Source organism: Synchiropus splendidus, chromosome 2 (genome assembly GCF_027744825.2).
Source record: "Synchiropus splendidus isolate RoL2022-P1 chromosome 2, RoL_Sspl_1.0, whole genome shotgun sequence".
NCBI classification, from domain to species: Eukaryota; Metazoa; Chordata; class Actinopteri; order Syngnathiformes; family Callionymidae; genus Synchiropus; species Synchiropus splendidus.
This window is the reverse complement of record NC_071335.1, coordinates 10,648,080-10,670,308: the sequence shown is the minus strand read 5'-3', so window position 1 is coordinate 10,670,308 and position 22,229 is coordinate 10,648,080. Positions and strand designations below refer to the sequence as shown.

Here is a 22,229-nt window from a genome sequence, read left to right as displayed (position 1 = left end):
ATACAGTTTGTCAACAAAAACTACATTGCCTCGAGTGAACGTTGTTATTGTCGCTCATGTTTAGCCATTCAACAGCAGACTTCTAGCAAATTATAAATGCATGGTAGATGTGGACATTTAGGATGTGTGTGTTATGAAAAATGTGTTATGCAGTGGACCTGATGATTCATGTATTTTGACAGTGCTTTGGTCAGACTGTTAAAGCAGTGCTACAACTGTACATTAATGTAGCTGGTTTTTATTGATTTTCATCTATCTTTTAAGTGAGGTACAGTATGTGCAGTTGTTTTTAAGGATGCTTTGGAGTTGATTGGTCTAAAGTTTATTGCCTTTGTGACGCTTCGAGCCTTTATGACGTCGACGCTGTGTAGTGCCGCCCCCTGCATCACAGGGGCGGAGCCACAAGCGGAAACAGGAAATGCGTCAGAGTGCGGCCAAATTTAAACTGCTGAAAGAAAACAAGCTGCACACAGACTGAGAGCTTCTTGTCACCACCGCAAAACTCCTACTCTTCCTTTACTTTTGAGGTAAATCATTGACTTTTGTTTGCACGTATCTATTTTTACTTTCAACGAGAAAAAAAAGGTTCGAATCGAAGTCTTTCAAATGTGATGTGCTTCGTCAGCTGTCGACTGTTTAACCGTTGTTGTCAACACAAGTGAATGCGTTTGCTTTTAATTTAGCATCAGTTTTATTACACGTAAGCTAATTTCCCCGACTATCCTGTGGATTTGAATTCCAGTGGAACGGGGAGGATGCCAATGGAGAAAACATGGGTACGCGGAGCCGACGGGCTCTACAAATACTATGAAGTGTACGACACTATTGGATCAGGTGAAGTGTGGTTCTTCTTTTAACAACCGCGTCAAGTTTTACGTTCTAAATCATGTCACTATTTTTCGTTCAACATAGGTGGCTTTGGCAAAGTGAAATTGGGGCGACACCTCTTGACAGGAGAAAAAGTGGCCATCAAAATCATGAGCAAGAAAGATCTAGGGGTGAGTCCTTTAACTGGACAAAATATGATTTCGCTATTAGCTCTGAAAAGAGAACAGACCTCAAATAATACATAAAAGAGGTTTTGGCAGTGAAACATGTCGGTGTATCCTTTGTTTCCAGGCGGACTTGCCCCGTGTGAAGCTTGAGATTGAGGCCATGATGAACCTCTGTCACCAGCACATTTGCCGTCTCTACCAGGTCATTGAGACTTCCACACAAATCTTCATGATCATGGAGGTGCGAGTACATCCTCACGATTCCTGTGTGTGATGTTGGCAGACACTGAATCTTTGCCTCTTTCTTCTCTTACTTTGTCAGTACTGTCCTGGAGGAGAGTTGTTTGATTACATCATCTCCAAGGACCGGCTCTCCGAGGAGGAGACCAGAGTGTTTTTCAGGCAGATTGTGTCTGCGCTGGCCTACGTCCACAGCCAAGGTTACGCTCACAGGGATCTTAAACCGGTAATTATATCCAATGTGGTCATTTGTTTTCTACAAATGCCTCTTGTGACGTTGGCTTTTTTATTTAGGAAAATTTGCTGATTGATGCGGACCACAATCTGAAACTCATAGACTTCGGCCTGTGTGCCAAACCTGTGGTAAGTCATTGATGGTTTCCTATTTTGTCTATAGAGTCTATAATGTTTCACCAAGACAACACCTCCTCAAAAAGCTCAAAGTCCATCTCTTCCGTTGAGTTTTTTTCCCTGCAGACTCTGTTGTATTAATTGGTGTGTCTTTTGAAATGTCATCTTAGCAGACCTCTTTTGTCCATTCTAAGGGAGGTCTGGGCTGTGAACTCCACACCTGTTGTGGAAGTCCTGTCTACGCTGCTCCAGAGCTCCTTCAGGGAAAGCCGTACATTGGTTCAGAGGTGAGATGCTTGCGATTGTATCTGTAGCATTTTATACATCCGAAACACTTTTGTGGTGCACATCCATTTTGTGTGGCTGCTCGTGTACGGATTCTGTATTATACAGTACATAGCTTGTTGTTTCCCATGCAGGCTGACGTTTGGAGCCTGGGGGTGCTGCTCTACGCCCTGCTCTGTGGATACCTGCCGTTTGACGATGATAACGCCATGGTGCTCTACAAGAAGATAACAGTAAGACCGGTTATTTTATAGGACTAGCTTTTATCATAACTGTTGAACTCAATGATGGTTTGTTTTTTACATTTTCAGGCAGGAAGATATGACAACCCGTCGTGGCTCTCTCCTGGTAGCGTTCTGCTCCTCAACCAGATGCTGCAGGTGAATATACAGTATTTTTTTTCCCTTCTTGTCATCTGCGTCTTATTTTAAATTCAATTAATTGGCATTCCGTCTCTTCAGTCACTTCTCTCAAGAGTTATGTTGATGAATATAGAATGCCTCTTCACACATGAGAATTTGTTGAGTTTTACATAAATGTGGGATGACCTAGATGCAGTACTAACTTTGTCTCCTATGGGAAGTTATTGTTTTGCAAAAAACAATGTCCTTGTTTGTGGTCAATTATTATCAGCAATGCTGTTATCAATAATGATGCTGCAATCACAAAAAATGTCAGATTCCATGTCATATAACGCTTGAGACTTAATTGTCCAGAGTAAACATCCACTGCATTCATTCTCTCTGTTTTCTTTCAGGAGTGTGTTTGTGTACACTTGCGTGCCTTCCTTCTTTTTTCTCACTGGAATGACTTGTAATGTTGTTTCATGATCAAGATGGTGTGGGTAGTGTCCCTAAATGTGGCTAAGTGGCTAATAGATTTTTTTCTTCTTTTTTCTTTAAAAAAAAAGAAGTAGCAGCATGGTGCTGAATGGCATCAGTGGTAGTCAAATTAAGTTGTAGTTTTGCTGTTTGCCCTGCAGGTGGACCCCAAGAAGCGTCTGACCGTGCCGCAGATGCTGGATCATCCCTGGGTGATGAAGGACTACAACACTCCTGTGGAATGGCACACACGGCAGACAGTACTTTCACAATAACGTTTACCTTCCTACACAAGTCTACAGGGTGACACGAAAAGAAATATTTTTCTATGTCACATTTTCTTTTCTTTCAGCTTGGACACATTGACGAGGACTGCATCACTGAGATGGCAGTGAACATGAAGCGTTCCCGAGAGAGCACAGCAGCGTTGGTAAATGAGGTGAGGGTCTGCTGTTCAGTGGTAGATTTTAAGCCTTAATTGCTTGTTTGACTGATGAACGGTCTGCGTCTTTGTGTCTTCCTCCAGTGGCGCTATGATCACACCACAGCCACCTACCTCCTGCTGCTGTCCAAGAAGCAGAGGGGCAAGCCTGTCCGTCTGTACATGAGGGCAGTCTACCGTGTGGCCTGTTCACCTGGATTTCAGGTCAGACTGCGGCATTCTAAATCCCTCAATTCCTTGCCTTCACCTCAAACCTCTACTACTAGCACTACCACTAACCAGGATAGCATGTTGAGCCGATAAAACAGCTCCAACAGCCTCATGCCCCTTTTGTGCAATACAACTTTATGCACTTTTTATATTATTTTATATTCTCAATGACTGCAAAGGGAGTGTAGAGCAAGGAGCTTTATTTTATGTCCTTCTGTCAGTGGTGTGTATTTCTGAAACATGAATTATTTCTGTATATTTTCCTGTGTGACTCTAATAAATGAGTTAAATGTTCCTGCTGTGTATGATGTTAACATGTTTGCTTGTAAGGGTCACATTACTGTTAGCAGCACCTGTTTTTACTCGTGAATTTGAGAGCCATCTGGTTCGCAGTGATATCAAAAGACCAGCACACTACATGCGATCCACTAGAAGACGCAGCAGCGGGTACATTTTAGTGAAAGGCAATATATTATTTCATGAGTGAAGCTTAATTCTGAGGCGTTTGTTAGTTAAGATAGTAGGTTGATCGGCTGTGCATCCATTTGTGGAACCTTTCTTGCCAAAGGCAAGAAAGTTTTTACGCCCAATTCTTGTGAGCTCATTTTCACTATTTCACAAAGAGCTGAATTCAGCTATAGCTGAATCATCTAAGAAGCAAACTGCAACAGTTAAGGCCACTGAATTTACACCTCTTTGAACCTGACTGCTGAAATGTCAGAGCCTCGACCACCCACGAATGTGACTTGAATAAGTACACAGGAGGATTCTGAAGACACGAAGACACTTGACTTGGAAGTGGAAAGTGAGGAAGTGAGGAATCTCGTCATAAGCGGCGACCACGACATCGTGGTAGGCGTCATAGTTTTCCATGTTCCGGACAGAAAGCAACCATTTGAGGAACGGAGAGAGAGAGTTTTTGCAGCGCAGGGTGAGATTTGGTCGACCAAGTCCTCTTGAAGGACCACTTGACCGAAGAGGAAGATTAGTCCTTTCTTCTGGTAGTCAGCCACTCAGGCTACCTCAGGTAGGCAGCAACTGACTTACTGACTGACCTGAAAAACCTGGCAGCTTTGAGCTCATACAACAAACAAGCTTGTGGTCCGTGGTACCTGAATTGTTCCTCTTTTGTTCTCCAGTCACAGGAGGCTATTCACTATGCTGATGATGAAGACGCAGTGATTGTGGGTTCACTGGACTTTTGCAATGAATACATAGATGACTGTCCATGGGATTCTGTAGCACACCACACACCACCAAGAGTTCGGGGTCGCACAGAGAAAACCACCTATGATACGGTAAAGTAAAGTCAAAATTGCTCTTTAGCAACTTGCGTTTACACGGACGCGTTTGCTTCTGCAGAAATTCCTGTCCCCATCGGTGCCGAGTAGGAATGGTCACAGTCCAACACCGGAGAAGAGACACACACCAGCCCAGCGAAAGGCCAATGACAAGACCTCAGAGGACAAGGAGAACATCGCCCGGCAGGAGAAAGATGTGGAAATCTTCGCTCTGCCTCTACCTCTGACTCCCGTTTCCAATAAGAAGCAACCGCGGAGCACCAAGAATGTGCTGACTCCACCCAATAAAAATGTTAATGGCCACAAACCCAAAGCAGCTACTCCGAAAGGTGAGAATAATCATTACCTGTTGTAATTGTTTTGTCCAGTGGCGAGCTTCAAGTGCCAACTCTATTAGATTAATTGCACGAGCCGAGCGGCCCTTGCTATCCATCTGCCCCGCGCTCGCCCCCTCTGTGAAGCTGTCATAATCACAAGTGCCACCTCCACATGGTCCACATTTGCAAGTAAATTGTCTTCAGCTAATAAGGCTTTTATTAGTTCTGTTTTTCCTCCCAAAGCCGCTCATATTTTTATGCCACCAGAATCCACCTGTCAGTTAGCAGCTGATGTGGTTATCTGAAGCTAATTGTTTTCCCACGTCTAGGATTGAAGGACACAGACATGATTCATAAAAACAGCCTATTTGTCAGCAGACTTTCAATAACCAGTGGGTTAGTGACAGTCATGGGGACACTGACCCTTTTTTGCCTCATGTGGTGTAGTGTTTATGAAGCCGTTGCCTTAACACATAGGAAAGCCAACATGATGGCTATGTGTTAAGTGACATTTATCCCCACTTAAAGATGCACACACATTCACAGTCGCTACACAGAGCCGCTGCAGAGGCTTGTTGATCCCAGAGGTTGGTCGTGTGACAGGTGTAGTTGTCGTATCCTTTCCGTCCCAGGTGTGCAGTGGTGACATGTGTTCTCCTGCCTCTTGCTCTTTCTTCTCTGTCACACTCTCCGCTGAGACACGCACACGCACATACAGTACGTATTCCCTTAAAGAGCAACCAACTTTCCTGACTGCCTTTGATGTTATTTCTTTATAAAGTGAACAAGCGGTTAGGAGAGAGAAGCGCCTTGTTACGTCACAAAGAGCTTCGCTCTGCCTCCTGCGCGGCTCTGAACTCGCGAAGTTCTTTATGAGACCAAGTCGTGGCTGAGGCCGCGTTGCTTCAGATCAGGGATGTAATGTGGATGTACCAAAAAGTCCAAGAATCCTGAGTCTCATTTGCAACGATTCAGACTCGTTTTAAAATGTACCAAAATCGACGTTTAAAAAACAAAACAGAACAGAAAAAAACATTTTGTTCCAGCGCGCGACGACGTGATGTCATCGCGCAGCCCGTTCTGGACGCGCGGAAAATACCAAAACTAAGATGGGAATGGGGGGATCGTACCAGCTTCGTGTTATCTAAAGGCTCGAGTTTGGTGTCATTTCGGGTTTTACTAAATGCCTGGAAACACGTAGCTGGACGTCACGCACGCAGGGTGCAAGCGTCGCAAAACTAAACTCAGGCAGTTAGGCGGCGCAACGGCACCCATTTCCCGGAGGCTTTGGCTGCAAGAGATTTTAACCTCCAAGTGAGACCTTTTATGGAGTTTGATGGAGGTGTTCGTCCGTGACTGGCGGGTGCTCTTGAAGCGACGCGTTTTCGATGGGCGGGGCTTGATTTTAATCTGACTATTTCAAATCATAGGAGCTATCTGCGAACAGACATGCACTGCTGTGTGTCATAGGGGCGCGATATCCTCTGAAAAGACATGCCAGATCACTACCCCCTCTGGATGAAGTGACACGTGCATCATATGTAATATTTAACACTTTCAATCCTTCCAACCTAAATCATGGTGTTGTCCCAATCATTTTAGTCTTGCTGTCTACCTATTGCATTTTAGTAAAAATATAGAACATATTAGAGTGCACTCAAACAAGGGTAGAAAAGTAAGTAATAAATCGCCGAATGATGAGTGGAAGTACAGCACAGCTTGTTTCTGACTTGCAAAGTACAAAGGTCATCTCTACTTCATTATCGCATTTTTATACGTTTAACATCCACCTGGAGATGTGAGTAAAGAAGAGAAGACAAAGTTGGCTTCAGAAACACCATATATGTCCTTCAACCACTTGTTTATAAGCTGACTGAAATGTCCTCAATGCTGAGATGTAAATGTGTTTAAAAATGTTCAACTGTTGTTCTATTTTGTTATGCAAGCGTCGCTGTTCTTTTCGACTTTTCATGGCACTCTGAAAGCTTGTTGTCGTCTCAATATATCTACAAGGTTGGGGTATTTCCAAAGTCGCGACTTAAGTCACTTCATGTACGTCAACTTTTCCGGGTGAGAGGCAGTGAACGGCACTCAGTGGGATCCGCACCGACCCGCTTCCCACGGAGGGATGTTGACTTGAAATGTTCACGTTTCAGATGCAAATCCTCATGGTGCTGTTTATATAGTTCAATACGTCCCTCTGAATGAAGACTGTAACTCTCAATTTGTCACAGATGGAGGCACCGCGTCCAAAGAGCCCCACAAGAAGAAAACAGCTGAGCTCAAAGAGATTTGTGACATTGAGATTATGGCCTTGAGTCCAGAGCGAAGGTGAGCGAGGTTGACTCTTATTTTAGGTTAGAGTATTCATAGTACCAGATTATCTTCATGTGCATTTGTAATTTTCCTGTTTTGGTTTTTGTACTGACCAAAATAGAGGTTTTGTGCTAACATGAAGAGATAAAACATGATGGCCATGCATGAGGGGTTTAGATAAAGAGAAACCATCATTTGGTTCTAAACACTTGTATTTTGAGGGGTTCTTATGGAAACAAATCTGTCCCACCAGATTGAATGAGTTTCAAAAAACATTCATGTGAAACATTTGGGACTTTATAGAATAGCAAAGGAATGGGAACTCAGCCAATGAGATTTTGGCTTGCAGGTCTCATGCCAATGATGGGCTTTGTACCATGTGAGCAACCAACCAGAGTGATGCCTTTTATTTTATTTTTTGTGGCGTTTGTCCTGTGCTAATAGCTGAAAACGTCTCACAATAACAGGTTTTAGTTGAGTTGAGAGTAGCCTCTGTTGTGTGTGTGTATATATATATATATATATATATATATATATATATATATATATATATATATGTATATATATATATGTATATGTATATGTATATATATGTATATATATGCCAAAAAGGCGTTCTATTGCCTGACTTTTGAAGCTCACAAACATGGTTCATGGTGCAGGTTCAGCTTGTTGTCCGTATTACACAGCACTCACCAAAGGTTCTACTGCGCAGGTCCCGGTCCCTAGATATGGCTGGGACAGACAGTGGTAAGAAGAAGCGAGGGGGGAAGGTGTTTGGTTCTTTGGAGAGAGGTCTGGACAAGATGATCACCATGCTGACCCCCAACAAGAAGAGAGCTCTGCGAGATGGCCCACGAAAGATTAAGGTCAGGGCGTCCCTTTCCTCTTCTTTGCTGGTGGTGCACACTTTTCATTTGTCATTCCGCTTTCATGTGCTGGAAAACTTGAACTGTGGAAGGTTCTATGTGATTCTAGAATGTTTCCATATCTAAACAGGTCGGAAGAGAAATCCTTTTGCTCAAGTGTGTCTCCCTCTACAGGCGCAGTACAACGTGACACTGACTAATCAAACCAACCCAGTCCAGGTTCTCAACCAGATCCTTGCCATCCTGCCTGAGAGGCATGTGGACTTCAAACAGAAGGGGTAAGAACTTTGCCGTTCACATGTTAGAGTTGTGCTTGTTGTATTGAGGCCACTACGTTTTTTATGCCTGATTTTTTTTTTTTTTTTTTTTTTTTTTTTTTTTTTTTTTTTTTTTTATAATCTTCTTCTTCTTCCTGCCCTAGATACACCCTGAAATGTCGAACCTGGGACGACTTTGGGAAGGTGACCATGGTGTTCGAACTGGAGGTGTGTATGCTGCAGAGGCTGGAGGTGGTGGGAGTCCGACGCCAGAGGGTGAAGGGAGACGCCTGGGTCTACAAGAAGCTGGTGGAAAGCATCCTCACCTCCTCGGCCATCTGAGCACTTTTGCCCAAACGTAACACGATCCACTCGTCAAAATCCCAAAACAGACTGATGACGACGACCGCTGAGTCTCCAAAAACTCAACAGGATCCTGTTTTAATGTAAAGTAGATGTTTTAATTTTCCTCACAAATGATTCTCAGAAATGGATTTCTGTCAATCCGCAGCAAGAGAGATAATGATGTTTACAAGATAGCTTCTAGCTACTCCTTATCATATTTATGTGTCTGTGTTCCTCGGATCCCTGTAGGTGCAACTCTTTCATCAACAAGTCTGCTAATGAACTGCCTTTGTGTGTTTCCTGTCTCTGTTTTCATTTCTGTGTTGTCTGCCCTCCATTTCCTGTTTATCTGTTGTTTGTACTGACTGTAAAATAAATGGCTCGTATGTAGCAAGAGTGGGTTTGTGCGGGACACTGTTTTGAGGGTAATGTGATCCTCATGTTACTGACCTAAATGTAGAGATGCGACGGGTTGAAAGATGGCTTTTCATGTCATTTCATCTGTGCCCAGCTCAGATTCAGCAGAACACAATGTGTTCAGACCATGTTCATCATGCTCGTGGTTTAGTAGCTGTTGGAGCAAGCTTTTAATGTAGCTTTAGAAATGGGGAAAATAAATGTCCAGGGTTCCTGGAGTATATTGGTAATGCAGTCAGAGTTGGAATACGTTTGCTATTTTCAGTGATGCCAGTAACACGTTACTTAGTAATGCGTTACTCTTATATCACAGCCTTTTTCGGTAACCAGTAATCTAACGCGTTACTATTTCAAGCAAAGTAATCAAATTAAAGTTACTTATCTAAGTCAGGGGGCGTTACTATTGTTGCCATTGTCGGGAAGCGAAATATTATCATCCTACAACTGCGTCTTTGGGCATGACGTCATGTGCGGGACACGGCATTCGCGTTTTCAACACGCGGGCAGCTCACGTGTCAAGCTGCCGGCTACATGGCAATAAATAACAGGCGTGAGGAGACATGCACATTTCTAGCTCAAAATACAGCCACTACTTTGAATTAGTGTCTGCTATAGATGACAGTATTAACCCTGCAAGGTCCACCAACGCGCAGAAGTCACCGGTTAAAGAGTGCGAAATAAAGTAGCCTTGCAAATGTCTCGAAAGTGCGGACTGAAAAACCTTTGACTGTACATTCATATTACTGAGATTGTGCTAAAAAAATGACCCCAAACATGGAAAAACACTGGACCCCCAAGAACTCCAACCTCAAAATGGACATAAAAGATATTGTTTAGGCAGTGAGAGCTGTCGTCATCTGCCAAATGTAACTTGACAAGTAACTTATAATCTGAGTTACTTTTAAATTCAAGTAATCAGTAAAGTAACTATGTTACTTTTTGAGGGAGTAATCAGTAGTCAGATTACTTTTTCAAAGTAACTATGGCAACACGCAACACTTGCTATATATATATATATATATATATATATATATATATATATGCTAAAAATATTTATGGGCAAACCAGGCACATGTACAAGTAACATCCGACTTACGGCCGGGATCAGTTCTGACCAACCGGTCATAAGTCAGATTGAACGTAAGTCAAATGCCATTCAAAATAGCCGACGTGAGGGTTATAGCAACTACTGTAGTGGTAGATCACTGAGTGATGTGCAGCTGAGATACTGTGCTGCCGTAACTGTTGTACGCGATGCCGGGTTGCTACGTGCTGCGGTGCCAGACATTGAATTAAAAATAAATAAGCATCTGCTGGCCGTTGTTAGTATGGGTGGATGTAAGTCGAGCAGGTCGTAAGTCAGATGTTACTTGTACACAAGTGAATACGACCAATGTCGTGGAAGCTGAATAAATGAAGCACTGAAATGGCTTCCCTACGTCCAGATCAAAGTTGTAGTGTGCATCAAAGCACCACACTAGTTCTGTATATTGTCTCAGGACGACAATATAAACTCGATGGAGACACTGGCAGCCTTGGTGACTGCAGCTCACATGGCTGTTGCACTGTCATGTGTTTATTCTCCATCTGATTTTCTCTGTCATTTTAAAGAAGCACATCAAGAGAATACATGGATCGTGTTAATGTTTCTTGGGGGGCTAACGTTACCGCTTCATCTCTGCCACAACCTAAATCCATGCCACAGATGGAGCCCTCCAGGTAGTAAACTGAAGGCACACAGAAGAGGTGGGAAACATGCTGGGGACTGCATATGTCAGGAATAGAGGGCTCACTCACTAGCAGCCGTCATCTGCGACACAGTATATACATTAGAACCAAGGAGGAAAACTACAAACCTCTAGTTACTGTCATGCTTTCACCATGTGAGCAGAGTATTTGCCGAGTGAATCAGCAGGACGGCGAGATGATGGTGGAAGATGATGGTGATGTTGGAGCTGCCGACAGGGGTGTGATTGTAATGCTGACTGGATAATGATCTTTGACTCAACGTCACGACACCTGATCAGAATTAAGCAGGAGAGAGCGACGGCTCCTGCCAGCTTCTCCTTCACGTCTCAGCAGGGTGGCGAAGCATAATGGCCGACTGAAGTGGGGGGTCAATGGCTTGACGTGATGGTGAGGGGCAGGTTGATCATTTCATGGGTGAAGCTTGGGGTTTTGTTGTCCATTGCCCCATCGGTCTGGAGCTCGGCTGGGCCAAGGCTACACAGTTGTTCTCAGTTGGGAAAAAACAGATTCTGCTTGGTGTGGGTCACAGAGAGATGTTCATTTCAACCTGTTTTGGAGGCTGAATTGAGAATCTTTTAAGGTTTTTAGTACTGTATCTGTAATAAAATGAGAGTTTTCCCCTGTGATCTTCCAAACAAATGATTCATCTAGAGGTTTAAACACATTTTCTAGTTTGTAAAGAACTGAAAATAGTAATTTGTTGAATTTACAGCAATATAAGGTCATGTTTACTAAAATAAAAAGCTATTACAATCCAAAACATCTTAACAGGTCAAGTTACATGTTAACATAGGACCCCTTGTTTGATAGCAGCTTCACAATCCTTGCATCCATAGAACTTGTGGGTTTATGGACAGTTTCTGCTTGAATGTCTTTGCAGGATGTCAGAACAGCCTCCCAGAGTTGCTGTTTGATGCAGAGATTCTCAATAGGACTGAGGTCAGGGGAGGATGGGGGCCACACCATGAGGTTCTCCCCTTTTATGCCCATGGCAGCCAATGAAGCAGAGGTATTCCTTGCAGCATGAGATGGTGCATTGTCGTGCATGAAGATGATTTTGTTTCGGAAAGCACGATTTTTCCTTTTGTACCATGGAAGAAAGTGGTCAGTCAGAAACTCAACATACTTTGCAGGAGTCATTTTCACACCTTCAGGGACCCTAAAGGGCCCGACCAGATCTTTCCCTAGGATTCCAGCCCAAAACATGACTCCGCCACCTCCTTGCTGACGTCGCAGCCTTGTTGGGACTTTGTGGCCAAGCACCAACCATCCACTACTCCATCCATCTGGACCATCCAGGGTTGCACGGCACTCATCAGTGAACAACACTGTTTGAAAATTGGTCCTCATGTATCTCTGGGCCCACTGCAGTCGTTTCTGCTTGTGAGCGTTGTTTAGGGGTGGTCGAATAGAAGGTTTATGCATAACTGCAACCCTCTGGAGGATCCTCAAGCAAAAGATCTATGAGGGTGGGAGGCAGTTCACATCCAAACAGCAACTCTGGGAGGCTGTTCTGACATCCTGCAAAGACATTCAAGCAGAAACTCTCCATAAACTCACAGGTTCTATGGATGCAAGGATTGTGAAGCTGCTATCAAACAAGGGGTCCTATGTTAACATGTAACTTGACCTGTTAAGATGTTTTGGATTGTAATAGCTTTTTATTTTAGTAAACATGACCTTATATTGCTGTAAATTCAACAAATTACTATTTTCAGTTCTTTACAAACTAGAAAATGTCTTGAAACTATGTTGTGCATAATAATTTGGAACAGTGCGTTTTAAGTTTTTTATTTATTTTTTAAATACTGTTTTCATTAGGAGTTTTGTTCAATAACTTTTGAAATACATTTCGACAGCTGACCTGAAAATTATGTTGATCGTTATTTGCATCAAGTATTTTGGAAAATCAAACAAAAACATCATTTGCATAATAATTTGGAACGCAGTGTATAGAATTGAACTACAGCGTTGCTCTCTTTTACTGAGCCTGGAACTTATTCCTTGCTCTATTGTTTCAGGTGAGCGAATGATTTTGCTTTACAACATTGAAGTTTGAGTGACATGCATTTCCATGCATTCCCATTGACGTACTTATATATTTCTATTTATGTTATTGTTTCCTCTTTGTTTCTTCTCATAAACGTTCCAACGTTCCCCGCACAGTTTTCCCCTATGAATTTCCTCAGCTGACACTGTTGCTTCAGTCTCAGAAGAATCACCACGCCATAATTAACTCACAGATTTGTACCCTTTTCTGCTTGACTTCGATTGGGTAAGTTGCGAGATAAAGGCCCTCTCAGGTAAAATTACTTTATGTTACTTTAAAGACTCTGAATGTCTGCATAGTAATGAGTGTGTTTTTGGTAGGACTGCAGGATGAAATAATCCTTACTGACCTGAGTGGTGGATGTCACTTGTAATAATCTAAACACAGGTATATGATAAATACCAATAACAAATAAATTAATTAGAAATGTTTAAAAAGAACCTTCACTCTGATGTTTGCCCCTGATGCAGTTCACAGATAAGAATGTTCAAGAAAATCCATTTTATTTGTCATTGTTTTGTTGAATATTTATGTGGTTGAATGTTTTATTTTTCAGTGTGAACCTCCGTCTGGCAGACAGGTTCAACCTCCCAGCCAAACCCAGAGTTGCACAAAAGGATTAAACTAGCTTTTCAGAATTTAGCACGGCGACGTGAGACCAGGGCAGCAACTGATTTAGGTCATTGGAGCAGCAGTGTTTTGTTAGTGACGATATCTGGACACTGCAATTGCAGCAAAATGAGGTTTCTTCTGGCAACAAGTATGGTCCTCCTCCTCTCATGTGAGTGCCGTCTTCAGTAATATGTTTGTTTTTTGAGACGTTCCATGAGCTTGTTTGTTTGGTCCTCCAGGGCTGTACTCAGCTCACATAGATGATGGCAGAGTGGATGAAGATCTGTGCAAGGTAAGAAGGTGTTGCCACTATAGTTGGCCGAGAGGCTGGTTATAAGGAAGAGAAGAGTGAAGGGAGCAGTGTTGGATAGGGAAGATGCAAACATTACAACAAGCACTGGCCTCAAAACAAGAGCGGAGTGTGTTCAAGTGTCACCAAAGTTAAGATGCTTAAAGGAGAATACTTTCCTTGGCTCTTCCAAGTTGACTTATTTCAAAAACACATGCACTAGATGTTTGTCGTAGATGGTGATTTCTGTGACGTCTCTGTTCCTGTTTTAAAGGCTTGCCATTGTGTGTGACCCCATATTGGCTCTGCGCACTACTGACTGACACAATTTGACACATTAAAATTATCCTCGCTCCTCGAAGGCTTATTAAAAAGTATTTAAACACCATGTGAGAGAAGAGGGTTCATATACAGTAACTGTCATGATGGTAGACCCGTAGCACCTATGCAGTGGGACTCTCTGACCCCTGAGGGGATTTACAGGTGTCGTCCCACCTTATAGTCGACCAGATAGGCTGAGGTCAGCGGTAATAACTCCTGAGTCACTGGTGCGATCAAAAATGTTCAAGCAATTCCTGAAAGAAGGACGTGAAAGCTTTCCAACAATGTGATTGTGTAACATGCATATTGGAGCTGCAGCCATGAGTTTACTTTGAGGGAGCCAGACATGGAGCAGCGTTGCAGTTTTCAATGTCTATTATGACATTGATATGTTATTATGTACACCAAACATTGCATTTATAAATCGGATAATAATTGTGTATTTGTGAATACGTAGAAGCTCAAAGTGTGACTGTGTAGAAGTTCAAAGTTTAGATTCACCATCTCACTCTGCTTACTTGTGTCATTTTAGAGTGTTTAGTATCTTGTGAAGCTGAAAAATCCAGCTCTGCTTTAGCTCCATTTTCCGTTGAATCTGCTAGTATGCAGCCAGTAAAACTGATTTCATACCTGAAATTGAAATTGTAACTTTTCTCAAAAAAGTAAGACAGAAGCACTTATTCATTTTTTAATTCATTTTGCAAACAATTCTATAGCTTGAAATCATAATGAATACATTAATAAAAATGTATTTAAAGAAATTTAATTTACAGGTTTTTTTTAAAACAGAGCTAACACATGCCAGTAATGAATCAGGAAAATACAGATGTCTGACAGTTTGTTCTTCACAGAATCTCATGTTTTCAGTCTGTGCTCAAGGAGGATCATTTTTCTACTGTGATAACAACAGACTGAACACATGTTGTTTAAACTGTTATTCCCTGTTGTAAAAATTCTTCTCTAAATGTGTTGTCTGGGTGCAACTTCTGACGCCACATGATTTCGCTTCATTACGTCTGCCTCCTCTTTCAGGCCACTTCTCTGCAAGAGGCCACAGTGAAGCTGCTCGTGTCCCCTCTGTCCCTCTACTGCTGGCTGAGCTCCACTCTGGTCACGCTGCTCCGGTCCCTCCCAGCTCTTCTTTGCAGCGCCCTCCACCACACTCTTCTGCTGTGCCTAGTGGGCCCATGGTGTGTGGCCACTGTCTGCCTGTCGCTGCTGTGCACCTGTCTCCGAGTGGTCCTCTACCTGCTGCACCTGCTGCTTCTGGTCGGCCTGGCCTTGCTCATCTGCTCCACACAGCACTCACCTGACGCTGAGCGGGGCCGGCGTAAGACCTCGGTTAGGAGATCCATCAGGACCAGACTCTGTTGGTCAAGCTGAGCCGTAACCTAATGACGATGGAAATATGGACACGTCACCCTCCATCGAGTCAGCGGTTAAATTGGCTTTTGAAAATGTTGCAGGGAAGCAGAAAACAAAACCCTGATTAGCGAGCGTCCTCGTGGCCTAAATGAGGGTGAAAATACAGCCAGCCCTTGTCCACTTCTCCGTCTCTTTGATATTTCTCTTTCAGCTGCGGGCCTCCAATTATCCAGACTGTTTTCCCTCCATCTGCAAATATTGTCATTAGAAGTGTCCGTCAAAGGAGATGAGCCGATGAGAGCGAGGGAAAGAGGGATGAGGGTGAATTTTCTGCATTGGTTGTGTCAGCGCCTTTAAATGTTTGTGTGTTTATACTGTGCAAAAGTTTTGCAGAATTGTGAAGAAAAAAAACACTAATAAAGGGAGCAGGCGCGAGAACCGGTGCCTCGGCAAGAAGGCGGCTGCACAGTGTGTGTCTCAAGTGTGTGTGTGTGAGTGTGTGGTGCTGCTCACAAACAATTGTATTAAAAACTATTAGCACTTCTGCCAGTGGGCGAAGCCGTAAAAATGTGTTTGTGTGTGAGACAGACAGAAAGACAGAGGGGAAATGAGGCTGGATCATAGAGATTTATTACATGGCCGTGGCGTCCTAATTAGCATAAAGACTGGACCGGCCCACTCAAGCAGAGAATTAAAAACCTTAATTGTGCTGTCAGCCTTCCTCTCTCTTTCTCAGTGTTGACTCTGCTTCACCCCACTCGCCGTGCTCCATCCACGCCGGCTCCTTGTTGGTGATAAATGGGAAACGGGCTTCTTTTTCTAATTGTCTGCGAGACGGGAGGACAACAACAGAGCAGGGCTCCTCTTCAGGACGTGGAAATGCTTTTCATTAAATGTTTGTTTCACGATGGAAAATGGGTTTTTGTGTTCCATCCCAAAGCACTTGAAAATGTTCTTTACGACAGAGCACCATCAGGCTGTGAGAGGATTCATAGAAGAAATGACAACCTCCAACACACAAGTCATTCACTACAATGTCAATTCTTTATATGTCATGTTTTGGTCTCCTAAACAATATTGTGTGTGGATAGAAGTGATTGACAGTCCCACGTGGACTCAGGTATGTTTCACCGCTCACTTGTATGGCTTCTCTTTTGGGTGCTGCTCACGTACCCAGCCACATTCAGAACTAGTTAAAAACTTGACTTCATAAAACTCAGGATCCGATCGAATCACAAAAATGAATTGCCGGGCAGGCAGCTTTGGTGACAACTGTGGTGTGTGGGGATGGACCTGGATTTTTAAATCTTTATTATTTCATTTGAGTGCTCAAACGTTGATCAAGAAGTTGACAGAAGAGAAGTGGAATTGAAACGCTATGGGATGGAATGATTGATAGAATTGAGGTTGGTTGGTGTAAAGAAGGTGGAATCTGGGTGCAACATGGATCCACTCAATATACTTTTAAATCACGCAAAATGTGGCTTCAAGTTAAGAGGAAACATCACACTTCATCAAAAGGTCAAAGGGGATGACCTGGAATTATTCAGGTGGCCTCCAGGAGGCACTGCGCCAGTTTCACATTCAAGCGTCTCAATGCAAATACATTAATCCCAACGAAAGAATAGCAATGCTCTGTTTATGAGCATTCATGACAGTGCCAATAATAATAATAATTTATGGGGAGTTTTATTCACTGCTGAACTGAGCCCCTCAGGCACATTTGTCCAGCGCCTCACAAGCAGAGGAATCTGGGTTTTTTTTTTCATCACAGGGATGTTGCTGCTGATGACCATTGATACTGACAATAATAAATAAAATGTTCCTTTGAAAAGCACAAAAAAGTGGAGCAAATTCCTTTTACATGTAGTTTGAGCCGCAGCGCCCCCTTCTGCGTCTGCCAACCTAATTTATCTAGGGAACTGCTTTTCACTTCTCTAGTGTGTGAGGATCTACCTGTTCTCCTCACCAGCCAAAGCACTTACCAACTGCCTTTCACTCAAGTGTGCGCGCTCAGTCACATACAGTAAAAATGAACTGTATGAAATTAAGATAACATATTGTGGCACACGTACCTGTTCAGTGTTGAAAGGATTTAGAACAGGGACTCGAACTGAAGCACACACAAGGCCAAAACGCAGCCAGAGAGGTAGAACAATGTAAATCTACATTTATCATTATTATTGGATCACTCAATGAACAGGAATTATGAATTAAATATCATCCTACCGATTATCAGAAGCTAGTTTTAGCATTTTCCCTTCAATTCATCTTCATCTGCATCATTTTATTTGAGTTTTGGAAAGTTTCTTGATCATATCTCAACATTCATGATCTTATCTTGCTTCACAAGACCCTGTAATAAATTCAGGTATTTGTTTATTTACATTTTGTGGGCGCAGTTATTTGATATTGCATTTATTTTTAAGACAACTATGAGACAACTGGAAAAGAAACTGATGACTAAACAACCATATTAAGATCATGTTTTTTGAACATTTATTTGGTGGATGATTGAAGGATGATTTTGTAAGGGACGACCTGTGTTAAATTAAATAAGAGGGAAAAAGTTTTCTTTGAGAGGATGGGAGTCAGGTGATAAAGACAGAAAGAATAAGTTGACAGGAATTTGGAGGATTCATTTTTTGCTTGTTTAGTTCTGAAAATGTGATTTTGATTGACTCCTTCATTGTTTACAGCATTTTTAAACTCTTTAAATTAAACTAAGAAAAAAAACATAACTGTGGACGTCAAATCTAGAGGACTATGTTTTTGCCTAGACAACTTGTTTTATTGATTTCATTGGCTGGATGTTTACTGTCATGTGACATCAGCTTGGCAGAGGTATGTGCAGTCTCAGTACCTTTCTAGCAACCGCTGCAGTCATTTTGTGCAGTGTATTCCCCCTCTGGGTTCACAGGTGCTTGGGTCAGTCCCAGCTACATGGGGCCAGGACAAGCTCAAACCGAAAGCAAACACAATGTTCACAGACCAGGACCGTTCCAGGAGGAGGGCACCGCTGATGGCATAGTTGTTGAACAGCCTTTAAATTGTAGCGGCAGGAGAACGTGTGAACTCCAGACATTTTAGGGACAAGCCAGAGGAGGAGGATGCATGGGTCCTGTTTGTGCATCTCTGCTGTCAAAGCTCTTCTGCAGCAGAAGACGAGGTTAAGACTTCAGAGGCCAGACCCTCCCATCACCTCCTCCTCGGCACTGACAGCCCGCACACCCACACACACACACTTCACTTCTGAACTCCCACCATGCATTGTCTTAAACTTCCCACTTTACCCTCCAATCCTCCTACCTCCTTTTTAACCTATCTGCCCTTCCTTTCCATCTCTCGTTTGCCTCCCTGTCTCTTGTCCTCCCCTGGCTTCAGTTTCCCTCATTGTTTTTCACTTTCTATATTTCTTCTTCTCCTTCTTCCTCTTTAATTGGTCTCCGCTAGGTTAGCTGAGACAGGCCTATTCATCATAGCACCATCCTCAGAGACAAACCCTGAGGGAGCGCGGGGAGATAGACAGAGTCAGACGGGAGGGCGAGAGGGTCTGCCGCTTGTCAACTGCCTCTTCTCCTTCTTTTTTCTGCCTTCCTCTTTTCTCCTCTCCTCCTCCAACATGGGTTCTCACATGTCATTCCTGCAGTGGAATAAGGAGCGGATACATTAGTTGGCCTATTAGTTGAACGAGCCGCCTCCATGCCTGTCGATGGTCCAGCACACACGCACGCACGCCGCTGACATTTGTTACATGGAGTATCTGTGAGGGAGCGATGGTGAGTGACAGGCAGAGCTGGTGAAATAAAACTTTACATGGAACTCCGTGTCTGGTTATGTCTGGTGCCTTGGGGTTGTTAATGAGTGAATCACTGCACATGAACAAGCCGCGCTCATTGCTCTCGCTGTAAAGCAAATGCGTGAACATGGACGCCGCTGAAAAGGGCAACTAGAAGCATGTGAGGAATCATTTCTGGAAAAGGTCACCCCGAAGTTTTTCACCCGTTGAGTTCATCTGAGATCTTGTTTTGATTTGCTCGCTTCACCTGTTCTTTAAAATGGCTGGGCTTGTTATTTTCCCCGCTGATAATAGCGCCATTTGTTCATTTCATTTCAGCGTGTCGCTGGTGCTTGATTCCAAAGTGACAGCTTACGGTGGGCGCAACACACACAACACAGACTGCTTGCCAAAGTGCTTTAAGCAACCAACCTTTTTTTTTTCAGTCAAGTCAGATGAAGCTGAAGGTTTGATGCTGAATGCTTGTTTGATGCTCTGGTATCAGACTGGGCTGATCTGTTGGTGGGAATCAGGCGATGAGAGTGAAGACTGGGCCACGATGGTGGAAGGCACCGCAGCCTCATCTTCCATGAGAAAAGCCTGGACAAGAACATTTGCCATGTCTAACTTAGGAACTTGAACCAAACAAGCTTCAACATAAATCGACATGATGGACTCGGAGATCTAGTCAGTCAGGAGCAGTTAGTTTTCAACTTTATTGCCACGGTTCTTAGAGGACACTGTGGAGTTTCAGGATCTTGGTAAGCTCCTCTGTCATGTCCAGGTCGGGTGGCCCATGCTCAACCTCATGGGGTAATATATTGATGTTAGGAAAGTAGACTTTTGCGTCCTATACTGAGCCTGCATAACTGTTTCATTGGAGCACAAAACTAGTGGATCACGCCAAAGCACGAGGGAGGAAGACATGGGGACGTTCAGAAGCTCTCTTCTCAAAATTAGATGTCAGTTGCGATACATAACTCCTTATGGGGTCACGTTCAAATTGTGGGGCTTTAAATAGGAACTGATTGTTCTAAAAAGAGCGCCATCCCATGGCTTACCAAACCAAACCTTTTTTTTATTTTTTTAAAGCTTACGTTGCTCACGGCGTCAGAATATGTTGCAGAAGGCAGAGCATATGCTTCAACTGAAAGTCTACATCAACATGTAACGCTGGCGCTGCCTTTGGCGTCAGCATCATTCCCAACACTAATATATTACACCATGAGGATGTGCTGCTCCTGTTTGGCCTCCTTTTTGGTGGAGCACCTGAATGTTACACAGCATATCACTCATCACCCTAACACATCCATTCCAACAAAAGATAAAGAATAGTTGGCTGAAAGTGATGTCAAGTGGAAAACTGATATACTAACATTAACAAGCTCCTTAACATGTACTCTTTGCATGTTACCATGTAAGGAGTACATCAGCATGCTGAAAACACAGACCAGAGTTTAGAGTTTGTTGTCCCGGGTTGTAAAACTGGTGAAATTAATTTGATGGTTGTTACGTAATCCGGCTCCAACATTTGGCGGTGATGGCGCAAGCTCTCAATCATTGAAACAGTTTTGTTGCCCTGTGACACAAAGTGTTCTTGCACCATGTTACTGCACATCAAGTGCACCGTGTATTTATAAAGAGTAAATCATACTCACTCTTTAAAGTCTCTACATTCATGTTAATGTATTGGTATTTAAACTCAGTTTGAATCTTAAGACCATAAAAGTACTGCCTTCCCAAAACAGGTAAATCTTAGCTCTCAGTTTCAGTCAGACACCCATGTGCTGAATAAATACAAAGTTTGGGCCACAAACATTCTGAGGTCTCAGGACTATTTTCCTTCTTCGTCTGTCTTCTTTAGCGCGTATTTCATGATTTATCATGGATTAGAAATTGTCTTTGTATGAAAATAATATCTCAAAATCATGTTGTCATGTGCTCACGTAATTCCGTCCCTGGGTTACTTTGAATGGTCAGGACCATCTAGTGTTTACAGTATCAGACAGATTTGTCTCATAGGCTGGGAAACATTAGCTCTCTGTCCACTCTCCTCTCAGGTGACAGGGTCTAGCTCCCGTGCCATCAAAGGGACGAGGCAGACGGACACCAGGATTCATAGTTCCTCCTGATGCTGATCCGTCAGGAGGCTGACACTTCTGCCTGCTCACTACTTCTGCTCTTTGTTCTGTTTCCTATCAAATTCATTCTCGAATCTAATATCTAGGTTTTCTTCGTCGTGGACTGAGATGCCCCACCAACATGAAGGCAAACAGAAGAAGAGCTCAGAACAAGTCCGACTCTATTCTCCACAAGTGCCTGGCACTCTCACTCACCTCTTTCTTCAGGGTCATCCTGAGTCTCTGGTTTCATTCACTTGCTGCTGCTCCTTGTTAATCAGCTGAGGTCCAATTATACTAAGTTGGCCCCTCACCACCTCCCTCCCTCCTTAGGGCTCCGAAGGGCCAAAGAAGAGCAATGCTGACTGACGTTAATTTGCATGACTTCTTGGCCTCCGTGAGTGCGCTGTTGTCTGTCTTTTTCTTCCACTAAAGGAAGTTGGGAAAGAGAGAGTCAGAGTTTTGTTAAGTTATGTAACATGGGACACCGAGAGGAGGACTGAACCAAAAAGCTCTCTCAACAAACCATCACCTTCATTTTACATCTTGTTTAAGCTGAGGGCTACAGCTCTTCTAAGTCGGAGACCATGGTCTAATTCAAGCTGAGCGTCCTGTTGAGGCTGGAAATAAGATTGTATTGTGAGCAGGGGGGTTCAAGTATTCTTCTCTTAAGTGAGGGGAGGATGGAGCCAGACAACTGAGAGGAGCCAAGAACATGGATAGAGTGCAAAGGTGACCATGGTTTTGTTTAGAGAGCAAACATTTTAAGGCCAAATTGA

The 22,229-nt window shown here is 43.2% G+C and overlaps 1 protein-coding gene across 1 annotated transcript; it reads left to right on the top strand.

Moving 5' to 3' along the window:
- The first annotated feature begins 411 nt into the window (after positions 1-411).
- LOC128754171 (maternal embryonic leucine zipper kinase-like) lies at positions 412-9,227 on the top strand. Its single transcript, XM_053856593.1, has 18 exons — positions 412-527; positions 743-834; positions 913-998; positions 1,120-1,236; positions 1,318-1,461; positions 1,530-1,598; positions 1,781-1,873; positions 2,006-2,104; positions 2,183-2,251; positions 2,854-2,952; positions 3,045-3,131; positions 3,219-3,338; positions 4,484-4,642; positions 4,707-4,974; positions 7,197-7,293; positions 7,994-8,147; positions 8,322-8,425; positions 8,569-9,227. The coding sequence occupies exons 2-18, from the start codon at positions 756-758 to the stop codon at positions 8,744-8,746; spliced, it is 2,022 nt and encodes a 673-aa protein (XP_053712568.1). The 5' UTR covers positions 412-527; positions 743-755; the 3' UTR covers positions 8,747-9,227.
- Positions 9,228-22,229: the final 13,002 nt, after the last annotated feature.